The 18,609-nt window shown below is 41.7% G+C and overlaps 1 protein-coding gene across 1 annotated transcript in view; it reads left to right on the forward strand.

The window, feature by feature from the left end:
• The window catches only part of slc6a15 (solute carrier family 6 member 15), a 48,799-nt gene extending 31,624 nt beyond the window's left edge, over positions 1–17,175 (forward strand). Inside the window, exons 7-12 of the mRNA XM_072269328.1 lie at positions 5,214–5,455; positions 5,546–5,738; positions 7,700–7,892; positions 9,425–9,584; positions 13,381–13,543; positions 15,567–17,175. Of these exons, the coding sequence (XP_072125429.1) occupies positions 5,214–5,455; positions 5,546–5,738; positions 7,700–7,892; positions 9,425–9,584; positions 13,381–13,543; positions 15,567–15,935 (1,320 nt within the window). The 3' untranslated portion in view covers positions 15,936–17,175. The remainder of the gene's footprint in view (positions 1–5,213; positions 5,456–5,545; positions 5,739–7,699; positions 7,893–9,424; positions 9,585–13,380; positions 13,544–15,566) is intronic.
• The last annotated feature ends 1,434 nt before the right edge of the window (positions 17,176–18,609 follow it).

Below are 18,609 nucleotides of genomic sequence, written 5' to 3' on the forward strand. Positions count from 1 at the left end.
TAGGAGGCAGCGAGTGGGAATAAAAGGATCCTTTTCTGGTTGGCTGCTTGTGACTACTGGTGTTCCACTGGGGTCAGTGTTGGGACCGTTTCTTCTTATGCTGTATGCCAATGATTTAGTGGAACAGTTGGCTTTGTTGCCAAGTTTGCAGATGATATGAAGATTGGTGGAGGGGCAGGTAGTGTTGAGGAAATAGGTAGGATGCAGAAGGACTTAGGCAGCTTAGGAAAATGGGCAAGAAGGTAGCAAATGAAATACAATGTTGAAAAATGCATGGTCATGCACTTTGGTAGTAGAAATAAATGTGCGGACTATTTTCTAAAATCCAAAATCGAAAGTCCAAAAATCTGAGATGCAAGGGAACTTGGGAGTCCTTGAGCAGAACGTCCTAAAGGTTAACTTGCACGTTGAGGAAGTGGTGAGGAAGGCAAATGCCATGTTAGCACTCATTTCAAGAGGTTTAGAATACAAGAGCAAGGATGTCATGCTGAGGCTTTATAAGGCACTGGTGAGGCCTCACCTTGAGTATTTTGAGCAGTTTTGGGCCCCTCATCTTAGAAAAGATGTGCTGGTATTGGAGAGGGTGGAGAGGGTAGAGAGGAGGTTCACAAGCAAGATTCCAGGAATGAAAGGGTTATCATACGTGGAACATTTGACGGTTCTGGGTTTGCACTCGCTGGAGTTCAGAACAATGGGGTGGTGGGGGGGATCTCATTGAACCTTTCAAACGTTGAAAGGCCTAGATAGAGTAAATGTGGAAAGGATGTTTCCCACAGTGGGATAGTTGAGGACAGAAGGGCATAACCTTAGGACAGGGGGGGCACCCTTTCAAGACAGAGATGTGGAGAAATTTCTTTAGCCGAAGGGTGGTGAATTTATGGGATTTGTTGCCACATGCAGCTGTGGAGGCCAGGTAGTTGGTGTATTTAAGGCAGAGATTGATAGGTTCTTGATTGAACATGGCATCAAAGGTTATGGGTTCAAGTCCAGGTACTGGGGTTGAGGAGGAGAAGAAAAAAGGATCAGTCATGATTGAATGGGAGAGAAGACCCGATGGGCCAGATGGCCTAATTCTGCTCTTATGTCTTATGGTCTTATGCAATCATTGATGTCAGACAGACAGTCTCTGCAGAGTATTGATAATGGCTGGGTCACCTCTCTAGTAAAGACACTACCCAAAAGAAGACAATAGCAAAGCACTTCTGTGGAAAAATTTGTCAAAAATAATCATGGTCAAAGACCATGAGCACCCATGTCGTACGGCACGGCACATAATGATGGTGATATCTACTTTTAATACATAGAAATTTTGAGACCAGCTTTTTGGTAGGGACTCCCCACCAGTGTTTTGTATGGTACACATCTCTCAAGGGGGTTCTGGAATTTGGAGAACACTAAGTGGTCAGACACAATGGTGTATACAATTCCCAGCATGTTCTATTCATCTGTAAATATACTTTATTATGTAGATTAAATCTAATTAGGACGTCATCTAAGTTCATTTTATCAAGCAATTCAAAGCATTCTCTGACAATGTACAAATGCCATAAATAAGATCATAAGACCATTAGATATAGGAGTAGAATTAGGTGATTTTATCATAACTGATCCATTTTTCCTCCCAGTCCCAATCTCCTGCCTTCTCCCCATATCCCTTCATGCCCTGACTAATGAAGAATCTATCAACATCTACATTAAATATACCCAATGACTTGTCTCCACAGTCACCTGTGACAATAAATTCTACCCTCTCAGGCTAAAGAAATTCCTCATCTCTGTCTGAAAGGACGTGCCTCTACTTTGAGGCTGTATCCTCTGACCTTAGACTCTCCCACCATAAGAAACATTCTCCACATCCACTCTATTGAGGCCTTTTAATACTTGATAGGTTTCATTGAGGTCCGTGAGTACAGGCCCTGAATCTTCAAATGCTCTTCATATGACAAACTTTTCAACCCCGGAATCATTTCTTCTTTAAGCATCTCATCAGTGAAGCATTTGTGATGCTGTTATATAGGGTACAACACCTCAGTGTCCCGTAGTGGCAAGACCCTAAGCTGTAGTCCTCCCCCAAGAAACCTTTGCAGTGGCCTCACTGCGCTTCTCTGTATCCCACAACAGTTATTCATGGACCCTAGACTGAGCCAGTCAGATATCTCCTTGCACTGGAAGATCAACAAATTTGTGTCCCTAGGAACAGTCTACCTCTGGCCTGGGTGAATCTCGTTAAGATCCACTGCATCCCTTTCCAGGTCTTCTTGCCAGAAGGAGATGAACAATTGTACAAGATTGTTTATTGTCATTCTTCAGTACCCGAGGGAAAAGAAGAACAAAGTTTTTGTCACTCTGGATCCGATGCTGCATTAAAAAAACACAATAAATATAAATGTAAAAGCAATCCTGTAAAACATAACATACAAGTAACTGAGTGTAGCTGTATATGCGTAAGATTAGCTTATACAGTACACATAGAGTGACTGAATGAACAGTAAATAGCGGGACACTAGGTGCAGGTGAACCTGTACATAAGGTGGTTGACAGGAAATGAGGAAGTGACACAGTGACTTTTGACAAAAGAAACTCTTCAAGGTGGCAGCAGAGCAAATGAAAAGATGGTGACTGTGTCAGTGTTGGTATTATTTATTTGTTTGTTGAGATACAGTGTAGAATCGACCTTTCTGGCTCTACGAGCTGCACTGCCCAGCAACCTCCCGACTTAATCCTAGTCTAATCATGGGGCAGTTTGCAAAGACCAACTTACTGGACTGTGGGAGGAAACGGGAGCAGCCGGAGAAAATACACACATTCCACAGGGAGGACATTCGGACTCCTTACAGGTGACACTGGGATTGAACTCTGAACTCTGGCGCCCGGAGCTGTAATAGCGCCGTGCTCACTGTGACGTTACAGTAGTGTGTAGGTGTGAAGTGTAAGCATAAAGTGCCGGGGGGGGGGGGGGGGGAATGGAGGATGCTGCTGGGCTGTGGATAGGAGTGGCTGATTATGGATGATTTTAGTGGTGAGGAGTGATGGCGTGGGTCAGTAGGTGGAGGTGTTGATCAGTCTGACGGCTTGGGGTAAGTAAGTGTTTTAAGCCGATTGGATGCTATGTAGGCTCTTCCCTGATGGGGCTGGGACAAACAGCCCATAACCAGGATGGGTGTGGTCTCCTCCACACGGCTGCTGTATGAGGGGCAGTGTACAGCTATCCACAGAGGAACTGATGGCAAAGGCCCCTCTCACGCCAGCTTGTTTGTGAGATTTCAGTGATTAGGCATTATGGCTTGAGCACTTTGCTCAGGAAACTACCCCGCAGGAGCAATTATGCCCCTTTTCTACAGGACCCTGGCTGATAGATCTGTTAACAAAGGTGTTTTTGTGCAGTAACTTTTTTTAATGAAGGATGGGTAGTGTAGTGAGGCCTAAGCGAATGGAACATTGTATGACAATTGGACCAGGCCAAGCCTTCGTAATACAAGCAGAACTTCAGCACGTGGGATGTTATGTTGAAGTCACACAAGATAACGGTGAGACCCTGTTTGGAGTATGTGTGCAGTTTTGGTCATCCATCTACAGGAAAGATGCAAATAAGTTTGAAAGAGTACAGTGAAAATTTACAAGGATGTTGCTGGGTCTGGAGGACCTGAGTTGTGAGGAAAGATTGAATAGGTTAGGACTTTATGTCTTGGAACATAGAAGATTGAGAGGAGATTTAATCGTGGTATACAAAATTGAGGGGTATAGATAGGGTAAATGCAAGCAGGCTTTTTCAACTAAGGTTGGATGGAACTACAACCAAAGGTCATGATTAAGAGTGAAAGGTGAAACGTTTAAGGGGAAGCTTCTTCACTCAGAGGGTCAAGACAGTGCGGAACAAGCTGTCAGCACAAGTGGTACACGCAAGTTCAATCTCAACACTTAAGTTTGGATAGGTGCATGGATGTTAGGGGTATGGAGGGCTATGGCCCCGGTGCAGATCAATGGGAGTAGGCACTTTAAATGGTTCAGCATGGACTAGATAGGCTGAAAGGCCTGATTACATGCTGTGCTTTCCTGTGACTTCGTCACATGGTGACTCCTAGTGTTTGCAAGCGCCAAGCCTATGCACAGTTTAACGTAGCCACTTACTAAGTTGGCCGTCAGGATCAGAGCTATGTTGGGTACCAATGTTCCCTCTGAGGCGTGTGCATGTGCGTGTCCTAGCGCACTGAGGAATTTAAACTTTTGTCACCCTCTACCTCATTGGCATGTTAAGTATATTTCATGATTATATACAATCACGTTATCTTTTCTGGTTTCTCATGTAGTTTTATTTCTTTTAAACAATGTACATCAGACTGGATTTGGCAGCTTAATATCCTTCAGGTTTACTTCCACTTAAAGATTCAGTGTGCACATGTTGTTGTCACGGGGTAAAAATTTGCACAGCGTAAGATTTTTGCACACACTGGTAATTTCAAATTAGAGGGAACTTTGTTGGGTACCTCGCTCTTCCAACCTGGTTTACAAGGAGAACCATTTTCCCTTCTCTACTTTTACAGAGGTCACACAACTCATGCACAATAATATAAACATGACTCCCATCGAATGCAAAAAGCCTGCAGGAACTCACAGAAATTATTCCTATTATTGCTTTAGTGTGGGGGGTTTCCAACCTTTTTTATGCCATGGACCCCTGCTATGAACTGAGGGGTCCCTGGGTCCTAGGTTGGGAACACCTGCTGATAGAAAGCTACTAAGTTTAGTCAGTGGAAGAAGGCATTCTGAACAAACTTCTGTGTTATCAGCAATTGGATTGAAATCTCCGCAGTGTCCAGTAGCAAAAGTCTTTTTCCACTCTGCTGTTGTTAATGAGTTTGTACATTCTTCCCGTAACCATGTGGGTTTTCTCCGAATGCTCTGGTTTCCTCCCACATTCCACAGATGTACAGGACACACGGGTGGAATTGGGTGGCATGGGCTTGTTGGGCCAGAAAGGCCTGTTATCTTGCTGTAGATCACTAAATCCAAAAGGTGAGGAAACTCGATCCAATACAAATATCAGGAGAGATCCACTGCGTATTTTTAAAGTGTTTCCAGATGATCTTCATTTAATATTTGATTTATTTCTTCAATTTTATCAATTTAGATTCCGGCATTTTGATTGGGTTCCTTTTGCAGTGATGACTGAAGTTGAACTGTGGATTACTCACACGTTGTTTTCTTCGTCACAGCTGGAGATCATGTTGGATCCTCAGGTCTGGAGAGGAGCTGCAACACAAGTGTTCTTTGCTCTTGGCCTGGGATTTGGAGGTGTGATTGCTTTCTCCAGCTACAACAAACGTAACAACAACTGCCATTTTGATGCAGTCCTCGTGTCCTTGATCAATTTCTTCACATCTATCTTAGCAACGCTTGTGGTGTTTGCTGTCTTGGGCTTCAAGGCAAATATAATAAATGAGAAGTGTGTTGCTAGGTGGGTGCTGTTGAATGACGATGAGCATGTTTTTGCCCAAGTATGAGCGCTCTTCCTCAATTTGATGAAGTCCTGTTGGTTACGTTGCAGAAATACAGACAAGATCCTGGAAATGCTGAAGGCAGGAGTTATCAGTCATGATCTCATCCCTCACCACGTTAATCTGTCCGATGTTTCAGCCACCGATTACCATCAGATGTACAACATCATCAAGGAAGTGAAAGAAGAAGACTTTCAGAAGTTAGGTTTGGATTCATGTCAACTGGAGGATGAACTTAACCAGGTCAGTTAATAATTAAACTGAGTAGGGTCAGAGTGCTGCAGTTGTTCCAGCTTTTTGTTTGGGTGGGGACGATCACATTATCTGGGTAGAGATGAACTTGAGAAAGGGTCTTCATCCACTTAATTTGATGTCAGTGAACATCTGCACCAAGTAGACAGGCAGAAATAATGGCACAATGATGAGCTATTAGATGATTAGATTAGATTATGAGGACACGCAGTCCTCTTTTATTTTCATTTAGTAATGCATGCATTAAGAAATGATACAGTGTTCCTCCAGAATGATATCACAGAAACACAAGACAATCCAAGACTAAAAAAAACTGACAAAAACCACATAATTGTGACATATAGTTACAACAGTGCAAAGCAATACCGTAATTTGATAAAGAACAGACCATGGGCACAGTAAAAAAAAGTCTCAAAGTCTCTCGAAAGTCCCATCATCTCACGCAGACGGTAGAAGGAAGAGAAACCCTCTTCCTGCCATGAACCTCAAACTTGCCGATGCAGCACCCTCGAAGTACCCGACCACAACTGACTGGAGTCCGTCGGAAAACTTCGAGCCTCCGACCAGCCCTCCGACACCAAGCACCGAGCACTGTTTCTGCCGAGGGCTTTGACCCCAGCCCTGGCAATAGGCAAAGCCAAGGATTTGGGTCCTTCCCCTCTGGAGATTCTCGATCTCACAGTAGCAATGGCAGCGAAGCAGGCATTTCAGATATTAATGAGAATAAATAACCATAATCTTATATATCAGGATTATGTGTATCTAAGTTAAGTAAATGTTTGTTGGTGATAGATGACGTTGTAGTGTGAACAAAATCACCAGAGAGATGCAGCTGATAGTTATGAAGAAGTCTTTTAGTCAACAAAATGAGACATAGCAGGCAACAAGTTAAGGCCCTTTCAGAGGAAGAGGACTGTTCGACCCGATATTACACTTATTACATGCTAAAGATCAAAGGACGTTTCTATATTTACTATTTATCTACAATGCTTTCTTTGAATTACATATAACTTTCACACCTCCTTCCTTGCACCCACACGCCAGACTCCCAAAATGAATATTAAATCAGCATTGTCTGGTTTTCCTGTTAACTGCAATTCTTGGCTCTAGGAATCTACTGTCCAGAGCTGAATTTTAAATATAATCTACAATCCACATTCACATCTAAAGTTTGGTTGCTGAAGTTGATATACTGCTCTACACCTTAAGTCCAGAGTATGCTCTAACAGACAACAAAGGTGGAAATGACTGAACAGCTTTGAACCTGTTTAGCTGTTCAGTATTCAGGTGCCTGAGCAGCAAATTGTCTTTGTCTTTAGAGGGCTGCAGGATTATAATCTGTGGAACCATCCAAGGCTAGTGGGTAGCAAAGCATCAGATTTACCCCTATATCTCTGATGCCCTAAGAAAATGATATAGACCAAAAGGCCATAAGATACAGGAGCTGAAATCGGCCATTTGGCCCATCGGGTCTGCTCCACCATTTCATCATGGCTGATCCATTTTCCCTCTCAGCCTCAATCTCACGCCTCCTCCCCGTATCCCTTCATGCCCTGACCAATCAAGAATCTATCAACCTCTTCCCTAAATATGCCCAATAACTTGGTTTCCACAGGCACATGTGACAACGAGTTCCACAGAGTCACCATTCTGCCTAAAGAAATGCATCCTTATCTCCATTTGTAAAAGACGCCCTTCTATCCTGAGGCTGTGTGCTTTGGTCCTGGACCCTCCCACCATAGGAAGCATCTTGTCCACATCCACTCTATCGAGGCCTATCAACATTCAATAGGTTTCAATGAAGTCACCCCTCATTCTTCTGAATTCCAGTGAATACAGGCCCAGAGTCATCAAATGCTCTTCATATGACCTATGCATAAAGCTGCTGTTCTGCTGTAATGTCATAGTGTGCAAGTGTAATGTCTTACTTAATCTTCCACTGTGTTTTGCAGGCTGTACAAGGTACTGGTTTAGCCTTTATTGCCTTCACTGAGGCCATGACTCATTTCCCAGCATCCCCTTTCTGGTCAGTGTTGTTCTTCCTAATGCTGGTAAACCTAGGCTTGGGCAGCATGTTCGGCACCATTGAAGGAATACTCACACCACTGGTGGATACGTTCAAAGTACGCAAAGAAATCTTGACCAGTGAGTAGAAAGGTCATGAAGTGACTCTTCCAAAGTTTTACTCCTTAACAAAAATTGCATGCATCAAGAAAATTCAGCTTAGGTAATATGGAAGGTGAATGAATATGGATACGACTTAAGGAGACTTCCTTCAAAGTTTCTGTCAAAGTTCAAAGTATACGTATGCCACCACATACAACCTGAGCTTCCTTTTCCTGTCGGCCTCCTCAGTAAATCTATAGATTAGTAACTATAACAGGATTAATAGAAGGTCAACCAGAAGACATCAAACTTTGCAATTGCAAATATAAGTGAATAACAATAGATAATGAGAACATGAAATAACAAGGTAGAGAGTCCTTAAAAAAAGAGATCATTGGTTATGGAAACATTTCAATGGATGGGCAAGTGAGTGTAGTTCTCCCCTTTGGTACAAGAGCCTAATGGTTGAAGGGTAGTAACTGTTCCTGAACCTGGAGGTGTGAGTCCTGAGGCTCTTGCACCTTCTACCTGATGGCAGTGGCAGGAAAAGAGCATGGCCTGGGTGGTGTGGATCTCTTGATGACGGGTGCTGCTTTCCTACGACAGCCTTTCATGTAGATGTTTCTTACTGGATATATCAAAGTTCAAAGTAAATTTTATTATCAAAGTACATATATGTCACATTAGACAACCCTGAGATGAGTTTTCCTGCGGGCATACGTCAGTGCATCTTCAAGTTTGTGTGTGTTTGTAAGTACAATTAAATGAAGTACAACAATGTCCGATACTGTCATATATACATTGAAAATTAAGAGAACTGCCCATTACTCCATTGTTTGGGAGATCTAGACTGCATGCCATTACCCAATCTAAACATAACATAAATGGACCTTGCCAGCACCTCCCATCGTGGTCCAGACTCCAGACAGCCCCTTATGTTTTATTCATGGCCTGTGGCCCAGTGTTTTGTGATGCTGAGACTGAGGTCGACAGGACTCAACAGTGGCCTGATAAAACCTCTCAAATTCCACACCCCCCTTCAGCTCCGTGTGCTGTATGCTGATTACTAGCAACCCCTTCGAAAATTATGAAAATCCAACAGGATCTTTGTTACAAAATGGTTATTGTTTGCTGAGTTAGCTAAAAGCTTGCTCATGCAGTTTACCTTTGTTGATCCGGGGGTTCTATCTTGCATGGGAATTATATTAAAGTTTCAGCATTTCATTGTTCAGCTCCGACTTGAGAGCTATACTTTAAATTCCAAATCAGCCAACAAGAGTGAGCTCTGTTCCCATCTCCGTACGTGAATAAAATAAGTATTGAGAGTCTCACAGTGGACAATGTATAAATTTTATTTCCAGTGTGGAGTCGTGAAAGGTTTTGGACAAGAAACACTGGTGCCTTTATTCTGCAAACACTGTGCGGAAAAGGCTTGCGATTTTCAAATTCTGCCTCCTTTTCATGCTTACCCTGCTAGCAATTAGAGGATTACAGTCAGCTTATTTGTAGCTGATTTGCAATGTACCTTGGCCGCCTGTCAGCTCCATAATATCTATTTTTCTTTGCTCTAGTTGGCTGTTGTCTCATAGCTTTCGGTATTGGCCTGGTCTTTGTACAGCGCTCTGGAAACTACTTCGTTACCATGTTTGATGATTACTCAGCTACCCTGCCCCTTCTGATTGTGGTTATCCTGGAGAACGTCGCTGTTGCTTGGGTTTATGGCACAGATAAGTACGCATCCACACCCCGATGATAATTTTACTTCATTTGGTAAAATGTATAACAAAGGAAATGGATAACTGAAAATGTAATTAATTCTTCACATTACGCCTTCTTACTTTACTTTATATATTCATTGTACAAGGCCTTTTCAGCAGCAGGAGCACAAGTTGTCCTTTGTGTGTCTCCATTATAGTGTTATAGTGATATCCCTGAGGTCTCCCTACCATCCATCGGGAATATTTATCAGGATCGCTGCATACGCAGGGCCCTTAGTATGATCAGGGATCCTATGCATCCATCCAGCATTCTCTTTGACTTTCTACCATCAGGCAGGAGACTCCGATGCATGAAGACAAGAACCATCAGGATGGGAAACAGTTTCTTCCCTCAGGCCATTAGGCTTCTGAACTCCCTGCCACATCGTATTTGAAGTGTCACCAGTTGACTTGTTCTGATCCCTACATATTTAATTTATGCACTTTACTTAGTTTACTTATGCATAATTTAATTGTAGATATAATTCTTACTTTCCTATTACTGTGTGTTATATGTACTACTGTGATTTTCACCCTGGTCCAGAGAAACGTTGTCTCATTTGATGGTATAAATGAGAATAAACAGCTAACAAGAGAAGTCAAAGCCAACATAAAAGCCAAAGAGAGGGCATATAATAGAGCAGAAATTAATGGGAAGTTAGAGGATTGGGAAACTTTTAAATACACACAGAAGGCAATTAAAAAAAATCATTAAGAAGTTAAAGATGGAATATGAAAGTAAGCTAGCCAATAATATTAAAGGGGATACCAAAAGTTTCTCCAGATACATAAAAGTGTAAAAGAGAGGTGAGAGTGTTTATTGACCCATTGGAAAACAATGCTGGAGAGGTAGTAATGATGGACAAGGAAATGGCGGACAAACTGAATAAATATTTTGCATCAGTCTTTACTGTGGAAGACACTAGCAGTATGGTGGAAGGTCCAGGTGTCAGGGACATGAAGTGTATGAAGTTACCATTACTAGGGAGAAAATTCCTGAAAACTGAAAGGTATGAAGGTAGATAAGTCAGCTGGACCAGATGGTGTACACCCCAGGGTTCTGAAGGAGGTGGCTGGAGAGATTGCGGAGGCATTAGTAATGACCTTTGAAGAATCACTTGATTCTAGAATGGTTCTGGAAGACTGGAAAATTACAAATGTCACTCCACTCTTCAAGAAGGGAGAGAGGCAGAGGAAAGGAAATTATAGGCCAGTTAGTCTGAACTCAGTGGTTGGGAAGATGTTGGAGCTGATTGTTATGAATGTGGTTTTGGGGTACTTGGAGGCACATGATAAAATAGGCCATAGTTAGCATGGTTTCCTCAAGGGAAAATCTTGCCTGACAAATCTATTGGAATTGTTTGAAGAAGTAACAAACAGGATAGACAAAGGAAATTTGGTTGATGTTGTGTACTTGGATTTTCTGAGGGCCTTTGACAAGGTGTCACACATGGTGCTGGTTAACAAGCTACGAGTCCGTGGTGTTACAGAAGACATTCTAGCATGGATATAGCAGTGGCTGATTGGCAGGAGACAAAGAGTGGGAATAAAAGGAACTTTTTCTGGTTGGCTTCCAGTGACTAGTGGCATTCCACAGGGGTCTGTGTTGGAACCAATTCTGTTTACGTTATATGTCACTGATTTGGATGATGGTATTGATGGCTTTGTTGCAAAGTTTGCAGATGATATGAAAATAAATGGAGGGGCAGGTAATTTTGAGAAAATAAAAAGGCGACAGAAGGACTTAGATTAGAAGAATGGTCAAAGAAATGGTAGATGGAATACAATGTTGGGAAGTGTATGGTTATTCACTTTGGTAGAAAAAATGAAAGGCAACCACAAGAAAATTTGCAGATGCTGTAATTTCAAGCAACACACATAAAAATTGCTGGTGAACTCAGCAGGCCAAAAATGAAAGGGTTGTCCATTTTCTAAATGGAGAGGAAATACGAAAATCTGAGGTGCAAAGGGATTTGGGAGTCCTTGTGCAGGATTCCCTAAAGGTTAATTTGCAGGTTGAGTCTGTGGCGAAGAAGGCAAATGCAATGTTAGCATTCATTTCAAGAGGACAAGAGTACAAAGCAAGAGTATAATGTTGAAACTTTATAAAGCACTGTTGAGGCCTCACTTGGAGCATTGTGAGCAGGTTTGGGCCCCTTATCTGAGAAAGAATGTGCTGAAACTGGAGAGGGTTCAAAGGAGGTTCATGAAAACAATTCCAGGATTGAATGGCTTGTCATATGAAGGGCGTTTCATGGCTCTGTGGTTGTGTTCACTGGAATTCAGAAGAATGAGGGGTGACCTTATTGAAACCTATTGAATGGTGAAAGGTCTTGATAGAGTGGATGTGGAGAGAATGTTTCCTATGATGGGAGTGTCTAAGACGAGTGGATACAGCCTCAGAATAGAAGGACGTCCTTTTAGAACGGAGAGGAGGAGGAATTTCTTTAGTGAGGGAATGGTGAAACTGTGGAATTCTTTGCCACAGGCAGCTATGGAGGCCAAGTCTTTATGTATATTTAAGGCAGAGGTTGATTGGTCAAGGCCTGAAGGGATACAGAGGTAATGCAGAAGATCGGTGCTGAGAGGAAAAATAGATCAGCCATGATGAAATGGCAGAGCAGACACGATGGGCCAAATGGTCTACTTCTGCTCTTATGTTTTATGGTCTTGTGGCTTTCAGTGAAAAATAGTTTTGAGAAACTTTGTTAGATATTAGATAATTTACATTTAACTGATTTCACTTAAATAAATGTGTTTAGTTATATGTAAGTTAATAAGTCCTTTAACTTGTTAATGTACAGTATATGTCTTTGATAGAGTGACACCTGGCTAAATTTGCAGGCATTGCTTAGCCAGCTATCCAATGTTTCTTGTGTGGGGTTTGTTCTGACATATCCATGTGGAGGCATTGTGTTAAGGCAAGGGCTTGCCCTTTCAGGATCAGGAAGGTTTGGGCTGTAAATCAACATTTGGCTTCCTACTGACTGCAAATTCTGGCCTGGTAACCTGAGCTGCTGCGACACTTGCACACAACACCTTTTAATCTATTTAACTGCAGTTCACTGCAACCCCATAGGAGCAACCTAGTGGAATCTATTTCTAATTTAGTTGTTGCTCTCTCAACTCATTCATTGATTGGAAATGGATTCCCTGAAGGTTAATTTGCAGGTTGAGCTGGTGGTGGGGAAGGTTATTATGATGTTACCATTCGTTTCAAGAGGACTGAAATATAAAAGCAAGGATGTAATGTTGAGGCTTGATCAGGCACTTGTGAGGTCTCATTTGGAGTATTTTGAGCAGTTTTGGGCCCCTTTATCTAAGAAAGGATGCATTGACATTGGAGAGGGCTCAAAGGATTGGGTATGTTTAAAGCAGAGGTTGATAGATTCTTGATTAGTCAGGGCATGAAGTCATACAGGGAGAAGGCAGAAATGGGAAATGGATTAGCCATGTTGAAGTAGCAGAGCAGACTCGAAGGGCCAAATGGTCTAATTCTGCTCCTATATTTTATGGTCTTAAGTTAAGGATTTGCCTTCTCACTGACAATTGCACTCTCAAGAGATCTGTGAAAAATTGTGTGTAAGTTCCCCACGGGGATTCACACTCGATTTGTATCTTAACTTCACCAAAGTCAACAGGCCAGATTTAAAAGTGACAAGCTGATTTGTAGAGAATCATATTAAAAATCTATCTGCAAAAAACAAATTGACTACAATTAAAACACAAGCTAGCATATTATAATGCACAACTGTGTTTCGTTTCCATAGGTTCATGGAGGACTTAAAGGATATGCTGGGTTTTACTCCATTCCGATACTACTACTATACATGGAAATACGTCTCTCCACTAATTCTTATTGCTCTGCTCATAGCAAGCATCGTCCAGATGTGCTTAAGTCCACCAGGCTACTATGCCTGGATAAGTGAATTGGTGAGTGTTACTTTGATCAAATGTTGCTCTGTAATACTGACAAGGAATGCTACCAGACACGTGTGAGTTTGTTCATGTGCATATATGTGTCTGTACATATTACTCTTTCGCACCTATGAATTTTAAAATAATTTATAGCAGGGAATTCCATAGGCAGTACATCTGATCCAGTGTTCCTGATTGTTCTCTGCACCAAAAATTCAGAAACAACCAATATCGGAAGGAGAAGTAGCTTTGCACTTAGTACATGTAATCCTGTAGGAGCATTGACATTAGTCACAACATTATAAAATTATGTCAACTGGAAGAGAGATTATAGCCTGGTTTGTAATCTATGTGGAAGTGTTGCCTAGATGTTAAGATGTCAATTTTTTTCTCATTTTGGTTTTTAACCTGCCTGAAATTGGGTACCAAAGTGCCAGTTCAACTGTAAATTTGGCACTACGCCAGTTTAAACCATGCTCCAATCAAGGATGGTATGTCATATTTTTCTGAAGAAGAAATTGTTCAGCAAGTTCTTTGAGAGAGAGCATAATTCTTCAGCCATTCTCAGATTAATTTTTAGGAAGTATTAATTAAGAAAATCAAGATTGACAAATGTAAATTTTAAAAAGACTGCTTAACTTACCATCTATAACACTTTTAAGATGGGGCGTGGCAGGTAATTCAAAGTGAATTTTGTTTGGGTACTGCAACAGCTGTCCCCACTTTTGCCACCCCACCTTCACAGTTACCATCTGTGGTAAACCATATATATAGGTTGTAACTGGGTTACCTGTCTGGACACGCTCCTCTGCTGACTGCTCCTGTGGCTCCTCCCACAGACCCCTGAATAAAGGCGATTGTGTCACTGCTTCTCCCTCAGTCCAGGGCAGATACTCAGCATGGACGTTGGTCCATTTACTGTTAATAAAAGCCTTTCAGTATTTACTCTACTTCCAGTCTTTTGGAGTAATTGATAGTGCATCACCATCTCAATTTCATCCCACAACGCTCATGTCCCAGGATCTTGTGACTGAAACTGGCAGAAGTGATGCACTACATTTATTGTTGCCATTGCCAGTTGGATTGTATCGAGGTTGTTTGAACAGAAAAGTTGCAGAATGTGTGACTTAAAACTGTAAATTGGAATTGAAATCTGTAAAATTTTGAAGGGAGAGAGCAGAATCAGGAAGCAGACTCACTTCACACTTTCCCTGATTTTGTTCCAATGAAATATAAATAGTTGCCCTTATCTCTGATCCATTGATACTGGTTATTTTAATACCTTAATCCTCCTGTTTAAACCGTCTATATATTGCCTGAAGTGTAATGGAAGCAATTATTAGATTATTCAATTGATTTGAATCGTTACCAGAGCATAGAACAGTTATAACAGAGGAACAGGCCCTTGACCCACGATGTTGTGCAGAATCTGTTAAATCAAATTGCCAAGTGTACAAATCCCTTCTGCCTGCACAATGCCCGTATCTTTCCATTTCCCTCACATCCTCACATTCATGTGCCTATCTAAACACTCTTAAAAGTCCCTAACGTAGTTGTCTCTACACCCACCACTCAGTGTTATCAAAAAAACATGCCCCTCATATCTCCTTTAAATATTCCCCCCTCACCTAAAGTGCATACCCTCTGGTTTTTGACATTTCAACCCTGGGAGACAGATACTGCCTGTCTACTCTGTCTATGCCTCTCACAATCTTATAAGCTTCTATCAGATCTCCGCTCAGACTCCGCTGCTTCAGAAAAAAACAACCCAAGTTGTCCAGCTTCTCGTTATAGCACATGCCCTCTAATCCAGGCAGCGTCCTGTTAAACCTTTTCTGCACCTTTTCAAGAAGCTTCGATGTGCTTCCTGCAATGGGGCAATCAAAAATATATGCAATACTCCAGATGCAGCTTGTTTAGAGTTTCATAAAACTGTAGCCTTCCTGACTTTTGAGTGCAGTGCCCTGACTGATAAAGGCAAGCCTGTCATATGCTTTCTTAACCATCTTCTTGATCAATGTTCTATCAATTTTCATAGGCTGGTGAAAAGTTTCTGAGTTTCCCAATGTGGGGCTTGACCGTCTGCATCGGCCTCATCATTATGGCAGTTCTCCCCGTCCCTATAGTCTTCATCACTCGTTATTTCAACCTCATTGATGATGGTTCCAATTCTCTGGCCTCGGTCTCCTACAAAAAAGGACGGATCCTGACTGAGAACTCCAACCTGGAGGAAGATGACGCCAGTCTCCTGCAGAGCAAAACCCGAAGTGAGATGCCCTCCCCAGTGGTTGGTAACAGCATTTACCGCAAGCAGACTGGATCCCCCACTCCAGAAGCAGACACTGCTCCGAATGGCCGCTACGGCATTGGATACTTAATGGCTGACATGCCTGAATCGGACTTGTAGCTTCTGATTGAGCTTTGCCTGGCTGTGTGTATGTTGTTACATTGCGCAAAATTGCCACTCAGAAGCACGCAGAGTATGAATGTGGCATATGTACCATGTATATCCTGTAGATAGACTATATTTTTCCATATTAGTGATACTGAAATACTGTCCCTGCCAGTAGCTCTTAATTTCTAGTTCTATAAGATTGTATTCAGTGATCCCTATAAGGAAAAAAAAAGTAATCATCTTTTTTGAAGAAAAACCGTTTGTTTCTCAGTCACAGATTACCCTTTATCAATGTAAATCATCAAATGTATGGAATTCTCATTTCTAAACTTTACATGACATATGCAGACATTTAGGATTAATTTGAACACTGAACTAAGAATGTAAACTGATATTGTTGCAAATTATTTACTAGGTTATGAAACCCCTTAGCCAGCCGGTGGTGTAGTGACATCCACACCAGACTTCGGGGCGTGTGGTCCCAGGTTCAAATCCGGCCGGCGGTCCCAGGTTGAAATCCGGCCGGTGGTCCCAGGTTCAGATCCGGCCGTCTCCTTGCATGCTTTCCATCCATGCTGGGCTGAGCATCAAGCTAGCAACTTGACCTCGTAAAAGACAGATACATGCTAAGGAAATGGCAAGATTGCCGCTTGATGCAGCAAAAGGCGCAGGGAGGAGCAACAACAATGAAACCCCAGTACATAATTTTATTTTTAAAAATTGACAGTCTTACCCACAGGGCAAGGATTTGCACTGAGGCAAAAATACAGTAGTTTCAATTCTCTAAGACTTTTTCAAGTGCTTTTTTTTTATTGTTACTGAAGCCCCAGTGTGATGATTAAGAGATTGCTGGCTGAAAGGGTACAGTCGCTACAATGGCCAAGAGATTTCTGTCAGAAACCTTTGTGGCTCTTATTTATGTGTGCAAAGAGTCAGGCACTTTTCTGACCCCGAGTCAGGCAATCAGTTTCTAGGCTGGACTTGGAGGAATTGGTCTGTATGAAAGAAGATGATTGAACTTATCTGAATGTAACAGCAGGTGAAGTAGGAGCTCTTCTAACCAAACATTAAAAAATGTACCGGTTTTTCTCCCTAATGGTCATGCATAAAGACCATTCTACCTGAGGCCTGAATCCTGCAGATTCTGAACCCAATATGGACTCCGGCTCAGATTCCACCCACAGTCCACACAACTGCCTCTAAATTCTCAAGTTCATTCCTTCTTATTGGACCCTCTCCCGATTCAACACCTTTGGCAACACACACAAAATGCTGGAGAAAATCAGCAGCCAGACAGCATCTATGGAAAAGAGTAAACAGTTGACGTTTCGGGCCGAGACCCTTCTTCAGAACTAGACAAGCAAGTCCTGAAGAAGGGTCTCAGCCCGAAGCACTGACTGTTTATTCTTTTCCATAGATGCTGCCTGACCTGCTGAATTCCTCCAGCATTTTGAGTGTGTTGCTTTGGATTTTCAAAATCTGCAGATTTTCTCATGTTTGTATTCCTAATCTTTGGACCTGTTAGCCACAACCTGTGCCTCACTTCCTCGTTACAATGAGTCTTAAGGTCCAATATCTTAAGAGGTTGAGTTTCAGGCTCAAAGCCAACTGGAGACGGGAGGGCATATCATAGGCATTTCCTCATTTTGTTCACCTGGGACAATCATATTCTCTGAACTTGTAACTGCTAATAACGTACAGCACAGCAATTTCTTTCAGCTGGTTTGTTAATCCTGGTGAAAAGTAAGTGTTCTCTCCTTTATTTTTCTAAAGAGATAATGGCATCTACCCTTTAGCAGTCAATGTGAAATGGAGATTATGTGCTTTTCTGCTGTGTAGACATGCCGCGTGAGTGGCCAGCATGAGCTTTGGATAGCTGGAGGGAGCAGTAATTTTAAAATCAGCTGTATATTTTGTGTAAAGTGTTTGCTATCATTAATTTGAAAAAAGGTAAAGTACTATTTTTAAGAGTCCAAACTCACTCTTATTATCAAACTGATTAATATGGTTAATTTGTTGCCTAATTATTTTAGATATTTATTGTGACTTAGAATATTTAGTGAACAGCCTGTATATTTATATTGCATATTGTAAAATGTACATATGTATATTTTGCCTGGATTTGTTTGAACATTTTGAAGCAAAAAAAAGCTTTAGTTTCAGCATTGATAAATCCTTTGAAGAAATTCTTTGTTAATTTTGTTACCTTTGCTAAATTGCTTTCCTTTTTGTAAAGGTATAGTTGTACTCTTCCGATAGAGGAATATTTAGGTTCTTAATTTTGTCTGGAGATCTCCAGTTCTTTTGTTATACTCCCACAGGAAAATAAACTCTTAATGACAAACCGCAAGACTATCTGTGTGTTTTCTTTTATTATGCATTCTTATCAAAGAGGCTTTTAATTCAATATCATACAAAACTTATTCAGTTAGACAAAAGAAGTCCGTGGACAGCATTCTAACAGGCTACATCACCATCTGGTATAAGGGAGGGGGCTACTGCACAGGATCAAAGTACGTTGCAAAAAAGTTGTAAACGTAGTCAGCTCCATCACAGGCACTAGCCTCTGTTGTACCCAAGACATCTTCAAGGAGGCATCTGTCATTGGGGACCTCCATCAACCAGGATGTGCCCTCTTATTGATACCATCAGGAAGGAGGGTACTGGGGTCTGAAGGTACACACTC

The sequence above is a fragment of the Mobula birostris genome, chromosome 9, assembly GCF_030028105.1.
Source record: "Mobula birostris isolate sMobBir1 chromosome 9, sMobBir1.hap1, whole genome shotgun sequence".
Classification (NCBI taxonomy): domain Eukaryota; kingdom Metazoa; phylum Chordata; class Chondrichthyes; order Myliobatiformes; family Myliobatidae; genus Mobula; species Mobula birostris.